The sequence below is a fragment of the Bos grunniens genome, chromosome 29, assembly GCF_055505025.1.
Source record: "Bos grunniens cultivar Pamir isolate PY7600 chromosome 29, Bosgru_T2T1.0, whole genome shotgun sequence".
Taxonomy (NCBI): Eukaryota; Metazoa; Chordata; class Mammalia; order Artiodactyla; family Bovidae; genus Bos; species Bos grunniens.
In genome coordinates, this window is record NC_141193.1 from 26174309 (window position 1) to 26197450 (window position 23142).

At 46.8% G+C, this 23142-nt stretch overlaps 1 protein-coding gene and 2 long non-coding RNA genes across 22 annotated transcripts in view; 2 read left to right on the top strand and 1 right to left on the bottom strand.

Annotated features, from left to right (window-relative positions):
• Nucleotides 1-23142, top strand: part of NAV2 (neuron navigator 2) — a 423563-nt gene that overhangs the window by 176652 nt on the left and 223769 nt on the right. For 19 of the 20 annotated variants that reach the window (XR_015157994.1, XM_086385183.1, XM_086385186.1 and 16 more), the window contains 2 exons: nucleotides 6631-6901; nucleotides 20433-20593. Coding sequence is in view for 19 of the 20 variants with exons in the window: in XM_086385183.1 (XP_086241309.1) it covers nucleotides 6631-6901; nucleotides 20433-20593 (432 nt within the window). In the remaining variant the exon portion in view is untranslated. Of the gene's footprint in view, nucleotides 1-6630; nucleotides 6902-11487; nucleotides 11557-20432; nucleotides 20594-23142 lie in introns of all 20 variants that reach the window. The other variant, XM_086385216.1, reaches the window with a different exon arrangement.
• Nucleotides 6910-10062, top strand: LOC147342431 (uncharacterized). The gene is made up of 3 exons (XR_015157997.1): nucleotides 6910-8744; nucleotides 8833-8902; nucleotides 9778-10062. It is a non-coding gene; the product is annotated as an uncharacterized LOC147342431 (long non-coding RNA).
• LOC147342432 (uncharacterized) lies at nucleotides 10259-12931 on the bottom strand. Its single transcript, XR_015157995.1, has 2 exons — nucleotides 12466-12931; nucleotides 10259-11533 (listed from the first exon to the last, which is right to left on the bottom strand). It is a non-coding gene; the product is annotated as an uncharacterized LOC147342432 (long non-coding RNA).

Sequence of the window (23142 nt, forward strand, 5' to 3'; positions counted from 1 at the left end):
CTGGGAGTTTTGAGAACACTTGGCATCTGCGCTGCCTGGCCCTAAGCCCATTCTCCCGGGATGGGGAAGCAGAGGTTGCGAGGGGAAGGCTTTTCTTATCCAGTGCACATTTGCCAGGCACGTCCTGTATACCAGGGGCAGTGCTAGGCACCAGGGTACATGGAGAGTCATGTCAGTCGTACAAAACCAGCTTCAATTCCAATTAATAAGAGAGTTGTGCCGGTGGGATGTACAGGATCCAGTCAGTGGTACCCAAAGAAAGGTAACAGTCAGCTCTACCTGGGGCCGTCAGGGGGCGTCACAGAGATAGTGATGCTTCCCTTGGGTTTTACAAGATGAGTAGGCTTTCACCAATCGGAAGGGGAAGGTGAAGGGGAATTTAGATAGATGTTAGGGCATAGTAATGTGATGGGCACAGAGGACTTGCTTTTTATCAGTCTTGCAGGTTGCAGGCAGGATGATGCTTCCAGGTGCCTCTGACAAGGAGTATAGGGGTTTGGCATGAAGTCGATCCCTAGGTCAAGAAGATCCCCTGAAGGGAAGGGAAGATCCCCCCTGAAAGGAATCTTCTCTAAGCAGCGCAAATCCCAGGTTGCTGACTTGATTAGTTCAGACCTGGGTTTGTGGCCCTGATAGCCAGAGACCTGATGCCGAGCTCTCCTCCTCTCATTTGGAGCCAGGAAACCGGAGGTCTTTTCGGACCCTTAGGGTAAAAGCAGCAGGCGGATTGTCTCCATTGTCCTCCTTCGGGGTCTCTGGAGTTCTGCAGTTAGCGGGACCGTTTCTGTCCCTTGCCAGCAGGGGGCGCTGTGGGCTCTACTCCCACCGCCTCATCCACTTCCCCTGTGGGCACTGATGGGCTTGATGAACAGAAGGGCTGCCCTAGTGGGGTTACATAGACGGCACAGATAGGATCCACAGCCCCAAATCAGCTGGGTGACCTTACACCATGGCTTAAGGGGATTGAATAGGAATCCTGAGTCTACAGTGTAGGCAGCCTTCCCTTGGCTCCCAATCCCTTCCCTACAAAGCAGCTTTCTTTGTATTCGATTATTCCAATGCTTGTGCCTAAGTAAATCAGACTTGAGGTCTCTTTTAAATAATGTTGAAAGAAAATAACTCTGTTATTCTCCCATCTTGCCCAACATGCTCTACAGCATCTATGCAGATTAGGAGCAGTGAGTGGGAGTAGAGTTCAGTCGGAACCCAAGGCGATTGAGTCAAGGCAATACTGAATTTTAGTGGGAATTGGCCTATGGTCTGTATAGTTTATTCTTCAGTTTATGGGCAGGTGGCCATAGGAGAGAAACCAGAGCAGGGCTTTCGTCCTGGTTTCGATGCCCCGCTAGCTCGTGTCTCCTTAGACAAGCCATCTCTCTCTCTCTCTCTCTAGGCAAGAGTACTGGAGTGGGTTGCCTTTCCCTTCTCCAGGGGATCGTCTTGACCCAGGATTCAAACCCAGGTCTCCCACATTGCAGGCAGATTCTTTACCATCTAAGCCATCAGGGAAGCCCATCTCTCTCTAGGTCTACTTTTTTTTTTCTTTCTAAAGATCAAGAGTGTGAGGATAGTTGATCAGAAATAAAATGATGCTGTTTTTCCAAAGCCTTAGCAGTGTCTTGGAGAAGGCAATGGCACCCCACTCCAGTACTCTTGCCTGGAAAATCCCATGGACGGAGGAGCCTGGTAGGCTGCAGTCCATGGGGTCTCTAAGAGTCGGACAGAACTGAGCGACCTCACTTTCACTTTTCACTTTCATGCATTGGAGAAGGAAATGGCAACCCACTCCAGTGTTCTTGTCTGGAGAATCCCAGGGACGGGGGAGCCTGGTGGGCTGCCATCTATGGGGTTGCACAGTGTCGGACATGACTGAAGTGACTTAGCAGTAGCAGTAGCAGTAGGGAGTGTCATGGGGGAACATTTTTGTGGGCTGGTGGATTTTGTTTTTAGAGAGCCTGTGTAGCCAGCTTACCAGGCCTTGTGGCACACAGACAAATGCCATTTGGAAATAAGAAAAGAACACAATTCTAACTATTTTGGATACTGTCTGTTAAAGACCACCCATGGCATGAACTGTGTGTCTCTTAACTCCAAACAGAGCATTCACTCTGCTTGAGTCTGTGTTCTGAAATGGATAACATGGTCTATCCATAACAGGACAACGCCTAGCAATATATGCAGGTGAACCTTAAAAACATGCTCCATGGAAGAATAAAAGTGTAGTTGCTTAGTCATGGCCAACTCTTTTTGACCCTATGGACTGTAGCCCGCCAGGCTCCTCTGTCCATGGAATTCTCCAGGCAAGAGTACTGGAGTGGGTTGCCATTCCCTTTTCAGGGGATCTTCCTGACCCAGGGATTGAACCCAGGTCTCCTGAATTCTTCCATGGAAGAAGCCAGATGCAAAAGACTACAGGTCACATGATTCCACTTACAGGAAATTGGCCCAGAATAGGCCAATCAATGAAAACAAGATTAGAATTTGCCTGAGGGGATGGGTTTGGGACTTGATTACAGATGAGCACTTTTCAGGGTGCTGGAGAATCTAAAACTAGAATTTACTAAATTTACTAAAGATCATTATACACTTGATTTTGTGGTTGTAAATTATACCTCAATAGAGCTGATTTCTTTTTTAAAAAGAGATGCTTACTGAGTTTTCTCTAAAATGAGATGATCATGGTTGGCTTTCTTCTTGAGGCCTATGACTGTCTGGAGGGGATGTGTAGGAAGGAGGGACAGCTCCTTAGGCTTCTTGTAGGTGAAGAGCCCTGTACTCTCCAAAGGCAGCAGGTACAACAACCTTCTTTTCTGAACCAAACAAGGAAGTACAGAGACAGGCTTTTATTTTCTCATTTAATCCTGTTCATCTCCATAGCATCCCTATGGGGAAGGTGTGGCACACATTTAAAGAAGAAAATGAGGCTCAGAGAGGTTAACTCTTGGAAAAACTTTGAAGTCTTCAAATGATGGACTTGAGAAATGCAAACCGCGGTCTTTGTGGCTCTAACAATCAGTGATCCATATAGTAAAAATGCTTCCTCCTAAGAAACAGTGTATTCATGAGAGCACTGGGCCCTTTCACAAATAAAAAGAGGTTTTCGGGAAGAGTAGAACAGTTCTGAGCAATAAATGACTGAACGTCACAGGGAGAGACTATGACAAAGCCAGCTCCATTCATCTGCCCTGGGCTGGGCAGGTGGATTGTGAGGGAGCCGACGTGGACACACCTACCTTTTGCAGGAGCAACTCCTGATCCTCTGGCTTTGCTGTGGAATTGTTAGTTCCTCCTGCCTTTGTTTTTCTTGCGTGGTTTTTAAAAAAATGTATTATGGAATGTTTGACACATTCCATAATAAAAGAATACTTCTATTATAGAAGGAGAATAAAGAATATTTCTGTGCCTGTGAGCTAACTTAATAAGTAAAACACTATCCACTATCTGGGTGCTTTTAAATTCATGACATGTGATGGGGATGTAAGCAAGCCAAGTTATACCATATTGGGTGACTGAATGAGATCATGTATGTGAAAAGCTTCATTGGTATATGCTAATTAGTAATAGCTCTATAAAAGACACTGAAATCTTACATAGATTTCATCTAGCATGATTATAGCTCTATTTTCATCATCCAGGGAATTCTATTTTTAGAGGAAATTGTTTTCCCGAGTTCCTTAACAGGTCCTGCCCTGCCTGCCAGCCCTTGATTCTGGCCCTGCCCCCTGTCATTGTCCAGCTGAGTTAACCAGGGGGACATCACCTTACCCTCCACCTTCCCACGAGGAAAATGCCCATTTTCAAGAAGAACATGGAGACTCAGAGGTTGCATCTTGCAAAACCTCAGTCTATAGACTGAATCATCCCATCCAGACCTCACGTCCTGTGACATGGGTGTCCTTGTCAAAACATTAGACGCAGCGGCAGAGCAGGCCGTGGATGTGTTCTGCTTTGGTTTCCTTAGGATGGAGAAGGAAGCAGGGGTGAATGGTTAAAGCTGAGCTTACCCAAAGAAATGGGAGAGGGGGGGATTTTCCCACAGTTGGGGAACTTTCTGTGCTCCCTGCATCGCACACAGTGGTTTATAAGCATCTTGACTTGTCCAGGTGAGCCCTGGCTTATACCTGTTGTCCTAATGTAATTAAGAGTGTCTTCCTCTCACTCTCAAAAATGCCATATGATAAGATGTCACATAGTAAAAAAATAAATAAATAACCATAATTTTTTTAATGCTGATTAGAAGTCAGCCTTTTTATTATTTTTTAAATTTTTAATTGGAGGATAATTGCTTTGCAATGCTGTGTTAGTTTCTGGTGTACAACAATGTCAATCGGCTAAAAGTATACATATATCCCCTCCCTCTTGAGCCTCCGTCCCACCGCAGCCCTTGTCCCACCCGTCTAGGTCATCACAGAGCTCGGAGCTGAGCTCCTGTGTTATGCAGCAGCCTCCCACTAGCTGTCTGTTAACACACGGTAGTGTATTATAAGTCAATGCTACTTTCTCAGTTCATCCCATCCTCTCCTTCCCCCACTGTGTCCACACGTCCATTCTCTGCAGAAGCCATTATTTTTAAGGCGTGTAGCTGGAGCTCTATGGGAAGCTCCCACAGGATTCTGGAGCTGTGGTTGTCATACAGGAACCAGGACCGGTCAAAGACGTTTACCAGTGTGCCTTCCCCTGTCTGCTCAGATTTGATCTGCAAAAGCACCTTGGCAGCAGGGCAAGCTGTGAGTGTTGTCAGGTGAGGCCCAGCGAGATTCAGTGACTTGCTCAAGCTAGAACGTGGTAGCAGCAGACTGAAATCCATGCCTTGCTTTTCCAAAGCCGGGCTCCTGATGGTTTTCTCCCACAGTCAGCACAAGCTAGCTCCCAAAGAGTGAAAGCTGGATTCTAGTAGTCTGTATTGTCACTTTCTTCAAGAGCCTGGAAAGAGGAGCTCTCCAACAGGAAGTAATTCAGCCTGACCTAGTCAGCAAATCACACCCAGGGCACTGGCAGGCTAACAGGGGATAAGCCTTGCTTCTCAAAGAACCCCATTCATGCCTTCTGCCCTTCAGCTGGCCATTGGAGGAAACTCTCGTTCCTTTATCAGCATCCTCTTGCCAAGCCTTGGGTAACCTGAAGATGTGTGTTACCCACACCGGGGGTGGGGGCTTCCCTTCCTCCAACCCCATTCCCTTTAACTCCCTTCCCAATTCAGAAACATTCAGCCTAAGGGTGGAAGTAGAGAAAAGCAGACACATTAATTTGCTGACAGAGGTCCGTATGGTTTTTCCAGTGGTCATGTATGGATGTGAGAGTTGGACCATAAAGAAAGCTGAATGCTGAAGAATTGATGCTTTTGAACTGTGGTGTTGTTGGAGAAGACTCTTGAGAGTCCCTTGGACTGCAAGGAGATCAAACCAGTCAATCCTAAAGGAAATCAGTCCTGAATATTCACTGGAAGGACTGATGCTGGAGCTGAAACTCCAATACTTTGGCCACATGATAAAAGAACTGATTCATTGGAAAATACCCTGATGCTGGGAAAGATTGAGGGCAGGAGGAGAAGGGAACAACAGGACGAGATGGTTGGATGGCATCACTGACTTGATGGACATGAGCAAGCTCTGGGAGTTGGTGATGGACAGGAAGCCTGCTGCAGTCCATGGGGTTGCAAAAAGTCGGACATGACTGAGTGACTGAACTGAACTGAAGGGTGGAAATGAAGCAGAGGAAGCCCCCAGGTTCCCCCTTCTCTGTCCCACATGCTGGGTGGCCATATTGTTTTACCCTCAGGGTCACTTTAGACCCTGGCCATCAGCATCTGGTGTTAAAAGAACTGTAGAAAAGGAGGGATTGCCCAAGGAGATATACCATTACATCCATAGCTCCTGCCTGGAAATAAATATTTCATTCCTTCTCTGAAGCTCTTTATGCACGCCTTGAGGCAAATACATTTTAAAATCTGAAAAATTCCATCTGGAATGAAAAATTTTCTTAGCCCCACTCTACACACACATTTTTTTTTTTTTTTTAATGTAGGGGGAAAAAATGTTTTTAATGTGAGTTCTTTGCGGAAGCAAGCCCTATGGCTTATCCCCATACCCACCCCAAACTCAAGTTGTTTATTTGATGGACAGGAGACAGCCATGTATCTGAGGGCAGGATGATTGGGCAAGGTTAGGTGAGGATTTTGGAGTGGGCCGGCAGCTACTTGGCACGCTCCGGGTGGCTTGAAGCATGGAACTGGGATTTGGGGGTGCTGTGTAGACACCAGTGAGTTTCCCCTGGTGCCTCCATCCCTCGAGCCCTTCCTCTGCGTTCTGGACAAGCACAGTCTTGCTCGGGACTCTGTCTTTTTCGGTTGTGTCCTTACTGAGAACTTCCTCCTCGCGCTCGCCAGACATCCCAGTTGCAACTTGCCTCAGGTACCCACTCTAATCCCAGTGGGGAGAAATCAGCTAATTTCTCTGTGGTTTAGGCCAGATTTTAATTGACTGTGATACCAATTAAGTGTTCAGGAAATCTGTCCTATCCTAGAGGAATTAAAACTCATGCGGGGGCTGATACTGCCTCCTAAAAGGGTGTGAGACAGGGCTCCCCAGAAGGGCTTCCTCCTCTAACCAGAATCTCCCTATTGTCTTGCAGAGATCAGGAATGGAAATCTCAAGGCCATCCTAGGCCTCTTTTTCAGCCTCTCCCGGTACAAGCAGCAGCAGCAGCAGCAGCCACCGCCGCCCCAGAAGCCGCACCTCCCCTCGCCACTGCCACCCCCCGGGTCCCAGGTGGCAGGGGCCCCCTCCCAGTGCCAGGCTGGCCCTCCTCAGCAGCAGGTGCCAGCCACCCCCCAAGCCCCGTGCCAGCCTCACCAACCAGCGCCACATCAGCCGTCAAAAGCACAAGCCGAGATGCAGTCCAGGTGGGTGCTCCTCATCAACTGATAATTCGGCTTTTCTCAGGGTCTTCTTCACACTGACCCCCTTCTAGCCTGCGCCCCATGTGGTTCGCATTTGCGCTTCTGTAGGTCTGAGAACTACCAGTAGTTTGTGGGGGATCAGCATGACCTTGAAATGAATGTGCCTGGTGGAGATGGGGGCTATTAGAGATCAGAGTCGCCAGGCGCTCCTGCCTTAAACTCTAGCCTGTTAACACACACATGCTCATAGGCAATAAACAGCCCCTAAAATAGATTTCAAACTTCTTCTGCGTGTCAGCCTACAGGCTGGGTGTTCAGTGTTATACATACAAAGCAGTTTCACTTAGTGGAGGCAGAAGTTCTCCAGCAGATACCTCTGTTTTGCCAGAAGAGAAATCCCGAGAACCCAGAAGAAAGATAGCAAGTGTTTTTTAGCAGGACGAGAGGCTGCCCACTCCTCTGAGTGGGCCAGTATCTCCTGAGGGGGAGCCGTTCCCAGTCAGTGTGCCTGGGTTTTGTTGACCTTGGAGACGGAGGAGCAGTGTCTGCTATGGCCCTCTGCTGTTTGGATCAGGACCGAGTTTTTGTTGGTGTTTCCAGAGCATCTTGCAACAATGGTATACCAGCAGAACGACAGAACAGTTACCGTCTACTGGGTTCACATGCTAATAGCTGCATTCCTAAACAACACCGCAAAAAATCACCTCATAAAACATTTAATGAGGGGGAAAATATAGAGGAGGGGATTCGGAACTAGAAAGTTTTTGACTCATAGCAAAGTTTTGGAGAAAGCTTTTTTTTTTAAGCTATAAAACTTTAGCTATCAAGCCTAAATGCCACCACTCAAATTGACTGGTTGATTTCATTGACTGTGTGCTACAGAGTGATGGCTTTTTCCTTCCAGTACCAGCACTAATAATCATAGGTTTTCTCACACACCGTCATACCCTTGGTAGCCATTTGTAGTTGGGCGAAGCACAAAGTGGTTGAAACAAAGCAGCTGCCCTCGAGATGGTTAATGGTCACAGCTGTATTTCCCCGGGAGAAGTGCTGCTTCCCAATTGTGATTGTGTTAAAACCAGCAGTGACAGATGTGATGTAAATCAGAACCCCTAATTAATTATCTAATTATATCCAATTTCATTGTGAAAATTTGTGGGCCAGTAGGGATGCCTGGACTAGCAATGAGCCCTGGACAGCCAGGCAGCCAGCCTCCACACCTCTGCCCTGAAGGGCCCCCTGGATGAAGCCATTCTGTGATCCCTAGTGGGGTCAGGATGATCACATGATCTGGGCATCATATCCCACACTGCATGCTGCAGAGTGCATATTCCCTGGAGAGCAACTTGCAGGGGAAGGGTTCTATGGGGGGGAAATTGGTGCCTGTTCCCTACATCCTACTGGAGGAGGCAGGCAGAAGTGGGAAGAGAAATATCAGAAGTGGTAGTACAATAAGATAATGGGATTCAGAGGGATTGGGTTCATAATTTAAGTTGGGTTGATAGGTTTCTCTGAGGAGCTGACACCAAAGTAGAAATAGGAGTGATGGGGGCTAGCCATGCAGGTGTGGCATAGATCAGGGAGAGGGGGAGCAGCTGGTGCAAAGGCCCTGTGGTAGGAGTAAGCTGGGCAGGTTGGAGGAGCCGAGAGAAGGCTAGTGTGGCTGGAGCTCCGTGGGCGAAGGGGAGTGTGAAGTGAAAGGCAGCCTTATAAGCAAAGAGAGCTGCCACCATTGACATGAAAGACAGTGTGACCAGTCACCCCTGGAGCTGTGTAGTCCCATAGCCCTGAAGCAAGGTCATAGTGACAGCTATACAGGCTGAAGAGTTGGTATTTCATTCTAAAGGTAACTAAGCCAGTGGACAGTCTTGACCAGGAAGGAGACTTAATTTACAGGTTGTTTTTTTTTTTTAATCACTTTTGTTTCTCTCTAGAGAATAAGACTGTGGAAGGGTCAAGAATAGAAGGAATGACCCCAGCTCAAGAGGCTTTGTGATCTTCTAGGTCAGCGGTCTCCAACCTTCTTGGCACCAGGGACCAGTTTCGTGGATGACAATTTTTCCATGGACCAGGGCAGGGTGGTGGTGGTTTCAGGATGATTCAAGCACACTGCATTTGTCGTGCACTTTATCTCTATTACTGTTACATCAGCTCCACCTCAGATTGTCAGGCATTAGCTCTCAGAGGCGGGGGAATCCTTGCTCTAGGTGACAGCGGCTTAGATCAAGGTGGAAGAGCACGTATGGAGGTAGACCAGTTCAGGCTATTTTAGAGGATGAGCCAACAGGACCACAGGTAGATTGACTGGAGTGAGGGAGGGAGGAATCACAGATAAGTCCTTGATTTCCGGCTTGAGTGGTTAGGCAAATGGTGGCATTTACTGAGATAAGGAACCTGGGGGGAGTAGGGGGAAGGACATGTGTACCCTGGGAATCTTCAGAAGAAGATGTAGAAAGCACTCTCAAACTGAGCCATGGAACTCTTCTTATAAGAGGGTCTCATTGCGTATGGTTCCAAGGAACACGTGTTGAAAAACACTGGGCTTGTGTCATTGAGCTTTGATAGCCCGAGGCATCCTTCTCCACAGTAAGCTTTTGTCCTCTCAAAAGAACCAGATGTCTCAGTCAGGATACCCATCTCCCAGTAAGAAAAAGCATCCTCTTGTTCATAAATGCTGTACCTAGGGGAACTTCCCTGGCCATGCAATGGTTGAGACTTCCACTCCACTGCAGGGCACACGGGTTCCATCCCTAGCCAGGGAAAAAGGATCCCGCATGCCGTGTGGTGTGGTCAAAAAACTGCAAGAGCGAAAAATAGATGCTTTGCCTAAAGAACAGCCACACTCACTTAAGCCAGGTTTTAATGTCCATTTTTTTCAGAGTGGTTCCTGCCATCGTCCCCCCCGACCCTGCAATGTGGTGATGAGACAAGTCGGGCCCTGGAATCGTTCTGTGTCCTCCTTCACCCTTTACTTGGCCTCCTTCACCCTTTATTTGGCCCGTATTGGGTTACCTTAGCAGATGACTGGTTTTATCCGTGACATACTGATGCTTTCTAGTTTTCCTTCCGGAGGATAATCTTGTTCTCAAAGTCTAGAGATGTGATACTCCATACTCATGCACTGGCTGTAAATTTAAAAACAATAAAGTCACTTCTCTGGCTTAGTTCCATTGTATTTCTATCCCCGAATTCTGATAACCCAGATCCCAAGGGTAATGGTTCAGGACCCTTGATCATTAACGTCAAATGTTGATACAACCCCCAAATACCAGGTTTGTGTTGATCCTTCCTTAGAGCTCCACCAGGCACAAACATGCCTAAACATCATCCCTCTCAAGAGAGCAAATACTGAAACTTGACAACTTTAACATAATGTTTATTAATTAAAAAAAAAAAAAAAAAGAGTTGTGGAAGCTGAGCAAGGAAAATTGAGATACTGGCATGAAGGAGAAAGTAGTTCCTCCATGGTAACTAAATGGAGACTCACTTTTCTTCTCATCAGCTTTTCTCATTAATTTACATGATGGCTGAGAAGTCAATCCATCTTTTACCTCGTGAAGTTCCTCTCTATCTGTGTCTCCTTTACATCGTTCAATATTTAGCTTTTTAGAAAAAAAATACAAAAAGAATTGCTTTTTTAAAAATTCATTCTCTTCTGTCTTCCTTCACATCCTAGGTTTTGTGACACCAACATTGTATTTCTCACCTCAGATCCTTTTATGAACATGTTATAGGTGGTATGGACACAAGAAAGATAAATATTTCTCTCTTTCATAAGGCAGTAAATAAGTTGAGCCATTTATTAAGTCCATCCATGATTCTTTATATTCATAAGTTTATGGTTCAAAGCCCAGAACATAGCAAGTTCAGAAGATTTGAAATGGTCATTGCTGATACCATGGAGAGCAAACATTCCCAAGACCAGCAAAACCTGAAAACATCTCCACCCTTATTTGGGCTTTGCGGGTGGCTCAGCTGGTAAAGAATCTGCCTGCCAATGCAAAGACACAAGAGATGTGGGTTTGATCCCTGGGTCAGAAAGCTTCCCTGGAGAAGGAAATGACAACCCACTCCACTATTCTTGCCTGGAAAATCATGGACAGGGGGTTGGTGGGCTACAGTCCATGGGGTCACAAAGAGTCAGACATGACTGAGCACACATACCACCCTTATTTAGGGTCAGATTAGTGGGATATTCAGGACATTCCTCCAAAGAGCACTCCAGTAGAATAAGCATGTGGAGTAGAAACATCTGAATACTTTAGAAAGGTACAAAGTTTACTTGTCAGAGACCCCTGGCTTTAGGGTCTCATTGTAGAAGACTGTGTAGTGACTGATGGCAGAAAAGAGATTTGGAGTTAAGAAAAAGAAAACCACAAAAGTTCTTAGATAATCTTGAACAGCAATTTCCTTACATTGGAATTTTATCAAATTAGACCTAAGAAGAAGGCTGCATGTTGTAGAAAAATCGGGCAGAGGGAAACCCGGAGGCTTTTTTGCTGTGTCTCGGGACTCCTGTTGATAATTTGTCTAACGCATCTTCTCTCCTCTCATGCATCTCTTCCACTTTTTTCTTTCCTGTCATGCAGTGCATCTTCCAAGGACTCATCACAAAGCAAAATCATCCGCTTCACTCTGGGTCAGAAAAAGATCTCTAGGTTAGACCTTGTCCACGTCCTGCAAAGCATGGTTTCAACCCGGCCCCTCATCCCCTTTGTCCTGGCTGCACTTCCTTTTGGTCCTCCGCTCCCTGACATGTTTGCGGTTTGGGAAAACCAAACATGCTTTGGCTGATGACCAAGTGCTGAGTGTTAGAGACTTGAGAGTGGCCTGGGGCTGAAGGGGTGTGTGTGTGTGTGTGTGTGAGATTTAGTTGTACTTAATGTTTCTGCATCTCATTGAGTCTTTTTGTCTTTGATTGCTTGGACATCAAAGTCCATTCTGATTTAGAGAGGTGAGTTTTTAGATGGCTTTCTATAGTAACTTTATGATGAGTTTGACTCCCTGCTCTATCCTGGCCCTGATCCCACCTCACCTGCATCTTGTTTTATGTGTGTGATGCTTTTTGTTATTGGTGCTGTCGTAAAATGGCTAACGTGGGGTTGGTTTTCTCCTGAGTGTTTAAGACCTGAAGCATGAATCTAATTGTTCAGAGGAGACGAAGCAACAAGGCAACTATGTCTCATTTTTATTTCTGGATGCTCTTGTGTATATGGATGGATCACCTCAGTTTCCTGAAAATAAAAACTAGGCCTGCTCACTGATTAATTCTCTTGACTCAGCTTGGCGTCTACCGCATCCTGTGAGGACCCGTGCCAGGATACGGGAAACGCCAGTTATATCCTTGTACCTACTGTGTGTTAAAGGTATCAACAGCTAACATTTATTGAATGTGTATTAGGCCCAGTATGGATGCGTTATCTTAATCTTCAAGTCAGTCTCCTTGCGGTAGGTCATGTTATTATCCCCATTTTACAGATGAGGAAACGAAAATGTAGGAAGTTCGGTAAGTGATCAAAGTCACACATAAAGCAGAAAAAGCAGGACTTGAGCCCAGGTAATCTTACCCCAGACCTCAGTGTAACCACTTCGGGGCAGCTCTCCCCTCCACCTCCTCCTCCATGAATTCTGGTACGCGACTTAGCAGAGCACACCAGGGGTTGTTGATGCTGGTTTTTAAAATCTTACATTTCAACCATTCCTCCTGGCCTTTTGCCTCATGATGTCCTTGTAGCATCCTGACAGAAATAGAATCTCGTCCTCATTATTCTCAGCTAGTATTTCTTTTCATTGAATCTGACTTCAAGCTAAAGGGATGCCCAGACTGTGCTTCTCTCCGTATTCGTGTAACCCATGGCTACAGAAGGTCTGCTTGCTGCCCCCGACTCTCTTAGGCTCTGGCTGAGTGCCTTTTCTAATAGTTAACTTTTCTAACAAGCTTACACGTGGGGAGGCCCAACTCAGGATCCACCTGGCTGTGGGGAGAAGCCACAGGGCAGCTGCTTTTCTGTAGAACAAGTCAGCCTGTTAGGCAGACTTGGTACTGGGAGACCTGCCGTCATCACTGCCTGTCATAGCCGTGTGTCTTAGTCTGCTCATGCTGTTATGGCGCATCACTGTAGACTTGGTGATTCAACACAGGTTTATTGCTCACAGCTCTGGAGGCTGGGAAATCCAGGATCAGGGTGTCAACCCCGTTGGGTTGGTGAGAGCCCACCTCCTGCTTTCCAGAAAGAACAGGTTGTGTTCTTTCTGTGTCCTCACATGGCAGAGAGCAGAGAGAAGCAAGCTCTCCTGTCTCTTCTGAGGCAGCTCCACCTTTGTCTTGCTGATTGCCGAACGTAGGGTAGGCAAGGCGTGAGTGGGGAAGCTGAAAGAAAATGAGAGAAGCCATAGGAACTGCAGACATGCTTTATTCTGCTGTGGCCGTTGCAGCAGACGCACGGGCTGCTTCAGGTGGTGTTTATATAGGTACACGTGAACAAAGGTGGCACGTGGCCAAGTTAGTACGTCATGATACTTGTGCGCATTGCCATAAATGACCGTAGCCGTTTCATAACCAGGCCAAGTCATTGTTTATAGGATGTGGGGCAAGAGAGCCTGACTATTGCCATCTTGGCTAACTGCTATTCCCCTGTAAGCTTCATGACCTCATCACCTCCCCAAGACCCCTCTCCACATCCATCACACTGGCATGACAATGTCTGCATTTGGGGAGAAGGGAACACAGACATGCAGTCCTTAGCACTGTGCCACAGAGCGACTGCTTTCCCTAACTGCACGAGGCCCGAGCCAGATAGGTGCCCACTGCCCCCCCACACACAGTGAACTGGGATCCCATTGTGTGTGTGTGTGTGTGTGTGTGTGTATCATGCAAAGTCCATACGCAGGAAAGGAAGGGGGTGGGGATCGTGGAGGAAACCTGAAATCTGGTGTTTGTTCCCACGATGTGCTTAGTTCTGAAAGAGAGAGAAGACAGGAGCTAGTTGGGAAATAATCTAATTGAAAGCACATGCGCATCCCCTGAATGATGTCTTATCAGTCCCAGATGATGGAAGGAGGTGGAGTTGCAGGGAGGGGTGGGAAGAGAGGAAAAACTGAATAATGGGCTTGTCTGCCCTGCCCTGGAGGCGTGCTGGGCACAGGACTTCCAAACTGACCCAAAGGCAAGGTCTGGCTTTCTATCAGAGTCCTGGTGCTATGGACTGCAGCCCACCAGGCTCCTCTGTCCATGGGACTTCTCAGGCAAGAATACTGGAGTGGATCGCCATTTCCTCCTCCAGGGGATCTTCCGAACCCAGGAATCAAACCCTCTCCTGCAGCTCCTGTATTGCAGGCAATTCTTTACCTCTGAGCCACCAGGCAAGCCCAGCCCCTCACCTAGATTTCCTTTTGGATGCATTTTGTTTCTGATGAGCCTGATAAAGGGATTGTTGTTGTTGTTCAGTCACTCAGTCGTGTCTGACACTTTGCGACCCCATGGACTGCAGCACACCAGGCTTCCCTTTCACTAGCTCCTGGAGTTTGCTCAAACTCATGTCCATTGAGTGGGTGATATATAATGATCATCTGAATTAAATTCACCCATTCCAGCCCATTTTAGTTCACTGATTCCTAAAATGTCGATGTTCACTCTTGTCATCTCCTGCTTGACCAAAGACATCTTCTTCTATTATTTGCCTGACACTCCTCCTTGCCTTCTCCTCACCCCCACTTTCCCACCACTAGCCTAGAGCAAAATCTTAATAAAGATTTTAGCTGATCAGGCACCACCGGGGAGTTGCAGTAAAGTTCGGTTGCCAAAAGAAACAGCCCTGCCTACCCTTCTGGCTGAGTTGGACACCTCTTCCAGAGCTCTAGAAATAAGCCTCTTTTCAGGTGCAAATACTGATGAAGTCTCTGGAAATAAGTCTCTTTTCGGGTGCAAATACCGGCCTGAGCCAGACACCTAGACAGGCACCAGGGGTGTTGAGCTGGGAGGGAAACCTCACCTTGAGTCTACAGGGAAGGAACTGATGGAGGGAACTGGTACAGGGATGAAGAATTTCCATGAATTTCCACCTCTGATCACTGTGTTGTGTTGATAAGAGATCTTGGTATCCCTGGTGAGCCTCAGGTATTTAGGCCTGTTCTACCTGTGGGAGGCATTGAAGCCTGGTGACTAAGAGTGCAGCTTTGCAGTCAAACCTAGCAAACCCTGTGCTCACCGCTTACTATGTTACCTGGGCCGATTAGTTAATCTCCATGAGTTGGTGTTTCCTTGTTGGTAAAAAGTAGTTCTGCCTCACTCACAGTGCTGTGTGGATTAAATAAAGCCATTGCCAGGCCTTTGCTGCCTGGCATGTATCAGTCCACCGTAACTAGCAGATAGGCTACTGTTGATGATTTCAGCTGATCTGGTCCAGCTCTGGGGTGTCCCACAGGGCTGATCTCTACATGACCATCTGGTGGAGAGGAATCAATGTGGCTAATAGTTCAGTCCTCTCCACCCAGCTGCTGAAAAGCAGATGCTGTGGAGTTGAGAGACTTGGATTTAATCATCTTGTCTAGCAAAAAGCATCTCCGATTATGACCTCTGCCGTCTGAGGTCTTTAGCACGTGCACACAAGCTGCCATCTTTCCAGGATGGGGGGTGGGACATCTGCTCCTGGCCTTTGAAGTGGTTTGTGGGAGAACCACTTTCTTCTTCTCATTAGCAAGTACAGCAAGTGGAGCCAGAACACACACGCAGGTTATGTGCCAGGAATGACAGCCTTACCGCCCTGCCCACTTGGCTCTGCACATACGTGTTGGAGACATTGACCACGGGCTCCCAGAGCAGCAGGGTTTTCCTTCTGCTTCTTTGTTAACGCCTCTTCCCTTAAACATCATTTTTTCAAAAAGCAACATGCGTGTTTCAGAGAACCCATCTGTGTCTTCTCATTTCGTAACTGTTGTCTAGACTCGGAATGGTCACAGGAAGCAGAGTCCCTCTAGCAATGGAGCTGTTGGAACCTTCCGGCACTCTGGATGAGGCAGGGTGTGGATGATTTGAGGTTGACTTGCTGCACTCTCTCTGCTTGTTCTGATGAGTCGGGCACTGCGGGGCAGCATCTGTTCTGGTACCTGCTGCTGTTCCCCATGAGCAAGACCCAGCTCTGCTTTGCTGCTACTGCTACTGCTGCTAAGTCACTTCAGTCCTGTACGACTCTGTGCAACCCCATAGAGGGCAGCCCACCAGGCTCCCTGTCCCTGGGATTCTCCAGGCAAGAACACTGGAGTGGGTTGCCATTTCCTTCTCCAATGCAGCAAAGTGAAAAGTGAAAGTGAAGCTCTGCTTCGGAAGGATGCTAAATGGACAGATAGCAGCTGCTCCCAGGCCAGGAGAGAAGTGGTCCTGATGCGCAAGGATGTTGACAAGAATCAGCTTCAAAAGGTTGGCTGGGAGCCTGTATCATTGGAGACTGGAAGCTACTCTGCTTTTCAGCTCTAGCTCTACTCTCAGCCTCCAGGATGACTGTTGCCTTGCTGGAGGACTGGACCAAGTCCAGTATTCATAGTGTGATGCTGAGGCTGGCCGCACCTGCTTTTCTAGCCTCGTTTCCTCCCGCACTGCCCCCGCAAACCCCAGCACACACCAGCCCTTTCTTTCCTCTGTGCTTTTCTGTAAGCTTCCCTCTTCATAAGCCCTCTGCCCCTTATCTTCTTGCCCCCTACTCACATTCCAGACACCGATTCTTTCTCTGGGTTGCTTTTATTTGGAACCTTCCCTGACCATCCACCAACTTCCAAGGTCATTATTTCCTTCCCAGAATTACTTCTCACCTTTCATATTCTTTTATCAACACATATGTAGTTTAGCTAGAGTCCATCAGCCCTTAAGATCTAAATAAGACCAAGCTCGAACCCTGTGGTGGTCTTTTGGGGCTGCCATAATAAAGCACCACAGATTGGGTGACTTATAAGCAGCAGAAATTTATGGCTGACAGTTCTGGCGACTGGAAGCCCAAGGTCAAGGTGCCAGCCTGGTTGGATTCTGGTAAAGGCTCCCTCGTCCAGGTTGTGGGCTGCCAACTTCTTGCTCTGTCCTCGCATGGTGGAAGAGGCGAGCTAGCGCTCTGGGTCCTCGTTTATAAGGGCGTTAATCTCATTCATGAGGCTCTGCTTAATGACCTCATCAACTCCCTAATACCATCACATCGGGCGTTACAATTTTAGCATACGAATTGGGGTAAGGAAGGACTCAGGAACTCAGACATAGCATATCCCTTCTTCAGTTTGTGAAGTCCAGTGTCCTCATGCAGATGGCTCAGGTATCTTTGGTTCTTATGGACACCTTTGGCTTTGAAATCCTGTGCTTTCAATTCAGTCTGAATGAATTGAGTTTGTGGATTGACTCATCCCAAGGGATGTTTCGGTTCCCTCCTGGGTGGATCCAATTGAAGCTCTTTTCCTTACTTCCTACCCGCTACACATTCACTTGTGGCCTTAGTTTGTGGGGCAGACTCTGCTGAAAGTTTCAGAGGAATGGAGGGGCTTGCTTTGGGGCAAGCAGCTGTCCCACTCCATTCACAATAGAACCCAAGTTTTAAAGTACAGTGTTCACAAGGATTCCTTCTGACACTCAGAAGGAGTTACTTGGTCTCCATCCAGTTTTCCCATTTGGTCAAGTTAAGGGTGCTGTTCTTACTAGGGTGTGATGGTGGTGAGGTAGAGAGTGATGTGAGTTGGCTTGAGCTTTATGGTGGCTTTTGATGGCTCGGTATGTGCTACCCATCTTTATTTGCCATGTCAGCTGCCCTTGAGGCCTTCCAGACCTCCTCTTCCAGGTCTCAGAAAACTTGGCACAACCTGCAGCCGTTTAAAGGATGGGTCCATCTGTGTAGCACCTCTGGGTTCTGACTCAAGGAGGAGATGATGGTGACCGCACCTGGGAAACCAGAGCTGTCTCAGTTAATCCAGGACTGAGGATGTCTCAGTCTGGGGAGTGGAGCTCACAGATGGCTCAGAGGTACCCCAGGTGTAAGTCTTTGTCACAAATACTTGGATGAAGGAGTTGTTTTTCTCCATTGTTCCTTAGGGAAATGATGAATCCTGTTTGCCAAAGCCTGCCATGCCCCTTTGGAAATGTTGATCTCCAACTCTTGTGTGTGGATTTTTGTCCAGGTCTCTTCTGCTTCTTTAACTTAAATCTATTTCCTTCTTTATTTGTGCGATTCTTTTTTTATACCATTGCATGTTTTCTTTATGACCGTGTCCAGTTCCTTTAGGAATCTATGCTTAGCAGAGAGGAGGAGGAGGGGAACCAACCTGCAATGAGTACTTAAACAGCAGGCTGGACATTAAGTCCCATTTCAAGTTTACAGTTATCCCATGGGATACTTTACTATTATTCCAAAGTGACAAACACAGAATATGAGTCTCAGATTATAACACTGGCCCCATATTATGTCTGTATTTGAAAGGAAAAAGCTCATTTTATCCACTATATCACACTGCTTCACAGAGGACCGGGTTGCCCACCTTATTCAAAGATGTGGCCATGCCATCCATTCCTGATTTCTTGCCTCTGTAAAGGCTCTGTGCTGCCCTGAAAAATCTGTGGTCCAGTCCCAGGTTAGAGCAGGGAGGCCTCTCTGGCAACTCTTTTCCCTCCTTGATGCTTTTTGCTTCCCTTTTCTTTGCCAATTCCACACTGGATAAACGGCTGTGGCCTGTGTTAGCCTGCACCACTTAAAACTGTTACTATGACATCATCTTGGAACAAGTCCATCATCCTTTTCCAGGCCTATCTGTGGGCAAAAAACTCGTGCAGAGTCCAGCCTGGAGGAGCCCCACATCAGCACCTGCAGCAGCTCCACCTCTGGCTGTGAGTCCTCAGATAACACTGTCCATCTTGGAGGCTTTACAGGATGTTGTTTGCACTGGAATCAGAACCTCGAGGTACCAAGATCCCTTTGCTGGGCCTCTTCTGATTGGTTAAGCTGGCACTTCTAGTCCCCAAACACAGGTACTGACATTGCTGGTTCTGCATCCCACTCTGTGCCTGTCTTCACGGGGTGACTATCTTCTCCAAATGAGATGGGGAAACTTAACAGAGAGGTAAATCCCCCTACTGTAGTGAGAAGTGAGGTCTTCTCTCCGCCACTTTTTTGGGGGAAAACTCACCCCCTTCCTTCTCTCCTAGCTCCCAGTTAAGGAACTGGGCCAGCTTTTTCTTGACTGTATGAATTTTACAGTCCTCTCACACCAGCTCATGTTCTCTGCTTACTCTACAACCATCTTTCTTGCTTAGCCAACAAGAAAAAAGTTTAAAGTGTTTGCCTGCTTCTATCTAAAATGCTTCCAGACTGCAGACTTCTTTGGTGCTTACAGATTTGTGTGGAAAGAGAAGACTGAAAGCTTTATGAGATGAAAATTCAGACTTATCACTAAATCTAATGCTGGTCAACTGAGGTTCCAGGGGCTTTTAAACACTGCTAAGTGGGTTTTAGCTGAAAGATATGACTAAATATTTCATCATTTATTCATCTTTCAACTTTAATGATTGGAAACAGTCTGCCCAGTGGTCCCTGAACAAAAATTCTGATCTGGGGAGTCTTAGCCGTAACTCTCTGGGGAATGGGCCGTAATATCTTTAGACACATTACTAAAGATTAGTTTACTGATTTTATTCCCCAAACCACCCCAAAAATGAAGTGTTTTATTTAAAGGGAAAGTGTGTGTTTGTCTTTAGGCTAACAGATTCCTGCTCATTTTACAGAAGGAATATATGATTTTATCTATCTACTTAAGAGAAGCTGGGCTTCAATCTCAGAGTAATGTCTACGGAGACAGGTTGTCAGGTGGTTGAAGGAAAATGTATGTCTGAACAAATGTTTCCATCCAGGCCATAAGTTTTCATCGCAGATGTGTTAGGTTCTGAGGTAGCAGTGCCTTTTATGTCCATCATAAGTTAAGTCTTTTTCTTGATACTTACATCCCTAGATTATGACCAAAAAAACCATTTTCAATATCTTTCAGAAGAAATGCACACATAAAGTAAACAGTTTAGTGTCTTAACCGGGCTTTATGTTCCACTCTTGATAGAATTTGAGATGACATGGTTTGGTCCTATTGAAAATTAAAATTACTCATCCAGGAGAAAAACGAAGATGAGCTTTGCTTTATTATTATTATTGGTCATCCTGTGTGGCTTGTGGCATCTTAGTTCCCTGACTAGGGATTGAACTAGGGAGCATGGCATTGAAAGCCCAGAATCCTAACCACTGGGCCACCAGGGAACTCCTGAGCTTTGTATTTCTCATCAGCAAACATAGTCGTATATTTCTCTTTCTGTGCTCAAAGGAAAACAGCCCATACTTTACCTTTGGACTGAGGTCATTATAGCCTAGATGTTTGTGGTGGTCTCACTGAGTCCTTGGACTAGCAAGCCACCACAGATCCGATGTCTTGAATGGTTTCTCTCACCTCTTGCATGGCTGCCGTTCCTTCTTCTGAGATGCTGCTGTTTTCCTGAGACTGAAGCGATGACTCCGTTGCTTTTGCATTTTAGACTTCCAGGTCCTACCGCGAGGGTATCCGCTGCAGGCAGCGAGGCCAAGACACGCGGAGGGTCAGCCACTGCTAACAACCGCCGGAGCCAGAGCTTTAACAACTATGACAAGTCTAAACCGGTCACTTCCCCACCCCCCCCATCAAGCAGCCACGAGAAAGGTAAGCCACTTTCTTGGGGGTCCTTTCTGACATCTTCCTTTATAGCAGATCCAGTTCCTTGGGGTAAGTGTGGGATTGCAAATACAGTGAGGGGAACTGTTCAGAAGAACATGCTTGGTTGGCAGGACCTTTATTAGCAGAGGTATTAATAAGGTGGGGAAAATATTACATTTTCATAGTTTCTAGCAGGAATAGCTATGTTTGTCTGGGTAGGGCCCAGAAGACTCATAGAAGCAATATAAGAGTTCGCAATTTGAAAATAAATTTTCATAGAACATGCTCTATAGAGTAGACGATTCTCTAGAAATGAAGCTTTGTGAGCTGATAGGTTTTTACTCATCAGAAGTGATGTGAGGACAATTAGGAACAAGAGGATTCTCCCCCTTTGAAAAAGTCAGAAGTGTAGAGTGGCTAAATGAATGTCTTGGCTACACAGAAGGAGTAGGCAGCATTCCTCTTGGTATGCTGATACTATAACTCTTACCAAAAAAGGATACGTTTTTTTCTTTTTTTGACCGTGCATAGTACTGAAGTTTTAGGTTATGCGGAAAAGGTAAATAGCCCCGTGGGGACTCTTGCATAGAAGCTAATAAAACAGACCTTTGCTTGCTGCAGTCTGTGTCTCATGAGACATTGGAGAAATGGGGAAATTGAGACAGCTTTGAAGAGTCTTCAGTAACAAGCAGAGCCCTCCTTTATTCCTCCCAGGCAAAGTGGGCTGGACTTCTTGGGGGGCCTTCTCAGGTCCCAGGAAGCATTCCCGGGCTTGTCCTGATGTTACCCCTCCTCCCCTGGTACCTGGGAGAGCTGCCTCCTGTTTCCTAAAGTATTTCTGGAGACTGGCAGCCCTTCCACCGTGAATGAGATCAGAAACCCCGCACTCATCCCTCCAGCTCACGATAACTTTGTCTAGTAGACCCTGGGCTTCCCCTACACCCACCCCAACCTGGAACACTGGAGGAGACATGAAGGAAATCTACATAGGGCTGACATATATATGGCAGAAGGTTTCCCCAGCAAGGCAAGGGGAACTCTGCACCAGGGCACTAAAGCTACAGCCAGAAGTTCTCAACCAGTGAGGACTCTGATCCAGCCTTCCGCTTTTGCCTCAGGCAAACCATTTCTCTTCTTTTCTTTGTCCACCTCCCTTCCCCCTGCTTCTTTCCTTTTCTTTACTATACCCAAGAATATTCTTGTTAAAAGTGTGTTTAAATTACAAAAACAATATATGCTTGTAAAATGGTACAAGTTTATATCAAAGAAAAGTTCTCCTTCATATGTTCCCTGAAGGACACCAGTATAAGCTATTCTGTGCATAACCTTCCAGATGCATTTATATACATACATAAGATAGAAGAGAACTGATTTTGTTGCGCTCCTATTATGTGCCTCATTGAATCCCCCCAAGTTGTATTGTTATCCCCCCTTACAAAGGATGGAGCTAAGGGAAAGAGAGATTAAGTACTTCCAGCAGAGAGAGAGAGGTGGAGATGGAACTGAACTCAGGTACTTTGGTTCCAGAATCACAGTTTATACAGTGCTTTTCCTGAAAGTAGAAAGGAAATGCTCTAAGCTTTGCTCATTGAGAGTTGGTTAGAGGTGTGCAGGTTGAAGGAGGTGGGGAGAAAGGAGAAGATGTTGGGGAAGCCTGTGCGGGGACTTTCCGCTAGATTGGCCTGCCCTTGTTCCATAATCCTTTGGGGAGAAGAGACATAAAAAAAGTTACAAGGATGGATGTGAGGCCAGTGTCCAAAAAATTGAGAAAATAAGGAAAAGGTTCGCCGTGGAGGGAACACACGCAGGAGGGTGCAGGGTTGGTGGCTGGACCTGTGTCCCAGGGCCCACAGGACGCAGGGTCACTCAGGCAGCCCAGCCGGGGCTCCCCTCTGACATGGGGGCAGCCACCAGTCTGCTTCTGTCCCGGGCAGGGGTTGCTGTGTGCACCCCAAGCGAGCAGACAGCTGGGAGGCCTTCTGCAGGACAGTGGCTGTGGATTCTGACAGAGGCATCGTCCCAGGGAAGGACTCCAGCGTCGAAGGAAGGAAAGTCATATTTACTTGTGGAGCGCGTAATATTTGCCAGGGACTTTGATTTTCGCGATATTACTTGATCTTCACAAACATTCCATGAGGTAAATATTAACTCCGTTTTATAGGTAAAATGAGGCTAAATGAGATTAGTAACTTTCCCTGACTACTAGTTGAGTGCTGCAGTTCATGTCCGCGTCTAGCTCCTAGAATTGAACTCCGGCTCTGTCCTGTCCCCTGGGATGGCTGTGAGGAGCGTCAAGTGAGGGAATATGCCTGAGAATGTTCTGGAAGCTGTAACATGCTCACAATCCTATAAGGATTTGCAGTGATAAAAATTACTGCTTGGAGGGTCAGGTGCACGTGAGGTACATTTATTAACCCTCTCCTGCCCTGAGGAGCTGAGGGAGAGCAAGCTTGGGACAGGCCAGGGTACTTTTTATTACTTTTCCACTGTCCTGAGGTAAAGGGTTATGGAATTTTACCTTCAGAGACTGTCATTATTTCCTCCTTCTTTCTTCA